The 3,025-nt window shown below is 44.5% G+C and overlaps 1 protein-coding gene across 2 annotated transcripts; it reads left to right on the top strand.

The window, feature by feature from the left end:
• Positions 1-670: 670 nt before the first annotated feature.
• Positions 671-2,512, top strand: LOC118630882 (platelet factor 4-like). Of its 2 annotated transcripts, none has more exons than XM_036263096.1 (3): positions 671-814; positions 1,067-1,196; positions 1,344-2,512. In XM_036263096.1, exons 1-3 carry the CDS (start codon positions 712-714, stop codon positions 1,429-1,431), a joined length of 321 nt encoding a protein of 106 aa, XP_036118989.1. In that variant the 5' UTR covers positions 671-711; the 3' UTR covers positions 1,432-2,512. The 2 variants fall into 2 exon arrangements, with proteins under 2 accessions (XP_036118989.1, XP_036118998.1); XM_036263105.1 differs by having other exon boundaries at positions 676-814; positions 1,070-1,196; positions 1,344-2,497.
• Positions 2,513-3,025: the final 513 nt, after the last annotated feature.

Genomic DNA, 3,025 nt, shown 5'->3' on the forward strand with positions numbered 1-3,025 from the left:
ATGGATGAGGATGGTAGACCTTGCTTCCTAGAGTGTACTGGATGGTGTTTGGTAAAGCTGGTGGATCCCATTCAAGATACTGAGAAAGCCTTCCACCACCAGGTGAAATTCAGAACTGAGTCATCACCTAGGAAACAAATTCAACCTTTTAGTAGCAGAAAACAATGACAAACTATACACCTTTAACACACAGGTGTACCGATGAACTCAACTCATCGGTAATCAACAAGAAAGGCAGGAACAGAGCGCAAAGCCCTTCTTCGCAAGCAGCTGGAAGTTGGGGAGGGAATAGAAACTCTCTCAGTCCTGAAGGTTCAGGCTGTGTAAATTGCAATGCGGTGACTATAGGGAACGCTAGTTACACATTAACAAAGAACATATATTTTATAAGGTTCAACTACTGTTTCTAACTCCACAAATGTGCATGTATATGAAATCGGGTGGGGGTTTGGATCCTGCTACCAGTTACATCCAAGACAGCTGACCCAGACCCAGGCTCTTTTTTCCCCTTTTTTTTTTTCCTTCCTTAATCTTGACTGGCCAGAGCCCAACTTTTCTGAGCGTCTGCACCACAGTTCCTCACCCTCCACCCCAGGCTTCCGGCGGACAGTGAGGATAAAACGGGCCCGGGGAGCCTCCGAACCACTGGCCTGCAGAGCGCCAGCCCGGTTTGTCCTCGTACTTCGGTCTCCGGTTTGGCACGTCGGCAACATGAACCTCAGAGCCGCCTCCCGCGCCGCCCGCCCCTGGCCCAGCCCCCGGCTGCTGCTCCTGGGGCTGCTGCTCCTGCCGGCCGCGGTCGCCCTCGCCAGCGGTGAGAACAGAAGCGAGGGGGAGGCCTGGGAACCGCCCGGGTCCCTGCTATGCTCTACTGGGCAAAGTTAGGTGTGTGCGGGCACTGTGCCAGTTGCTGTCCCGCACTCTTCACCAACTAGGCAATAGAACTTCTTCCTGAGGGGGGTTGGTTTGTGGAGGGGGAAATGAAGGCCCATCGCAGTGAGAAAGATCCTTAAGGAGTCATTCTAGGACTGTCTTCCGCTCTGGTGCCCCCTTCCCTCTTCCCCAGCAGACCCCGAAGAAGGAGATGGGAACCTGCAATGCCTGTGTGTGAAGACTACCTCCGGAGTCCACCTCAAGCACATCACCAGCCTGGAGGTGATCCGGCCTGGAGTCCACTGCCCCACCTTGCAAATGATGTGAGTCCTCTCACTTGCTTCTTGCACCCACCCTCTGACTCCTCCACCTCTGCCTGTCGCCTTTCCACACCCCTCTCCACCCAGAGCCCAATCCCTGCGTTCAAGCCCAGGGACTGAAGAGTTTGCCTCTTCTCCTTTCCCTGACAGAGCCACGTTGAAGAGAGGAGAGAAAATTTGCCTGGATCCTAATGCCCCCATGTCTAAGAAAATAATCAAGAAACTTATGAAAAGTTAACTACTAGCTGACTAAATCTGCAGTTACTATATAATGTGTTTTGCTTTTTTTTTTTTTCATTTTCAATCTAACTGAAAAAAATCCGATGTGTTATTATCCTTCAAATTTTAAATAAATAAAATCAATCAAGTTGTGGTACATTCAAAATATTTCTTAATAGAGCAAAGCGTCAGCATTGTGTATAAAAAGAAATCTCCAGTATTTAAGCAAAAATATAATTTGAAGGAAGGCTTGGTTTAATAAACACTGGTTTTCTTTGGTGTTATATGTTTTCCAAGACATATTTGTATAATTGTATTACTTAATAGCTACTTAATTACATATTGTTAAAATCCATTTTGTCAATAAATATAAATAGTACTTAAGCTTTACTGGGATGTTTTGTAAGAAAAAAAGTATGTAAATCAGGGTCTGCTTTTATCCCCTTAAGATTTTTACTCTACCCCAGTATTAGAAAATTAAGAAATAATAAAACCAGAACCTCTACTATTTAATGAAAGTATATTTTCCAGGGAATTGTATTAAACTATTTTTCTCTCTATTGGTCTTTTGATAATGTTGACATTTCACAAAAAAGAAATGTTAAGAACAGTTCTCAAACCCACATTACTGCCTGTAATGAATCCTGTGTTTGGCAAACCTACCGAATTGGTTTCTATTACATTCTGTTTGTATACCATGAGTGTTGCTATAATCATGCAAATGTCTTGCATAGATTTTTTTCCTTCAGTATTCTCAAGTTCAATGAAGCCTTATTTTCAGTTTACCACTGTTCCATAAATCCCTTAACATTGGAACTATTGTGATTATGTCAAGCAGCTGTGAAAACCTGGAAAGATGCAAGGTTGTATTTTCATTCATGCTTTAGGAAGACACTACTATACTTTGGGGAGAAAGGAAGGTGTTGCAAGATGGGTGTGTTAGTTTCCTATTGCTTCTGTAATCAATTGCCACAAACTCAACAGCTTAAACAGCACAGATGTATTATCTTACAGTTCTGGAAGTCAAAAGTCCAAATTGGGTCTTGTGAGCTAAACTCAAAGCATCCTCAGAGTTCATTCCTTCTGGAGCTCTAGGGGAAAATACATGTCTGTCTTTCTCGGCTTCTAGAGGTGACCTGCAGTCCTCAGTTTGTGGCCCCTCCCTCCATCTTCAAACTGCCTCACTCACTCCAACCTCGTTCTGTTGTCACTCTGACCCTCTACTTCTTATACCCTGCCTGCCTCTTAAAAGCACCCTGCTGATTATGTTGGGTGCACTTGGATATCCTTATCTCATGATCTTTAACATGCCTAAGTAGTCTTTTTTGCCATATACGGTAACATTTTCACAGGTTCCAGGGATCACAGCATGAAAATCCCATGGGGAGGGATCATTATTGAGCCTACCATGATGGGCAAGAAGACAGAATCTAGTTAAGGCAGGAGGAAACTACAGACCTTCACTCATGAGTTAATGTCATTTCAGCCTAATGTGGTAATGTTTGTGTAGAGGAAGGAATGCAGCTGCTGAGAACAAGTGTAGATTCAGTTTCTGTGGGTGGGGGGCAGGGGGAGTCGGCAGTGGTCAGGGGAGCAGGAGAGGTTTTGACAAA

Source organism: Molossus molossus, unplaced genomic scaffold (genome assembly GCF_014108415.1).
Source record: "Molossus molossus isolate mMolMol1 unplaced genomic scaffold, mMolMol1.p scaffold_m16_p_1, whole genome shotgun sequence".
Classification (NCBI taxonomy): Eukaryota; Metazoa; Chordata; class Mammalia; order Chiroptera; family Molossidae; genus Molossus; species Molossus molossus.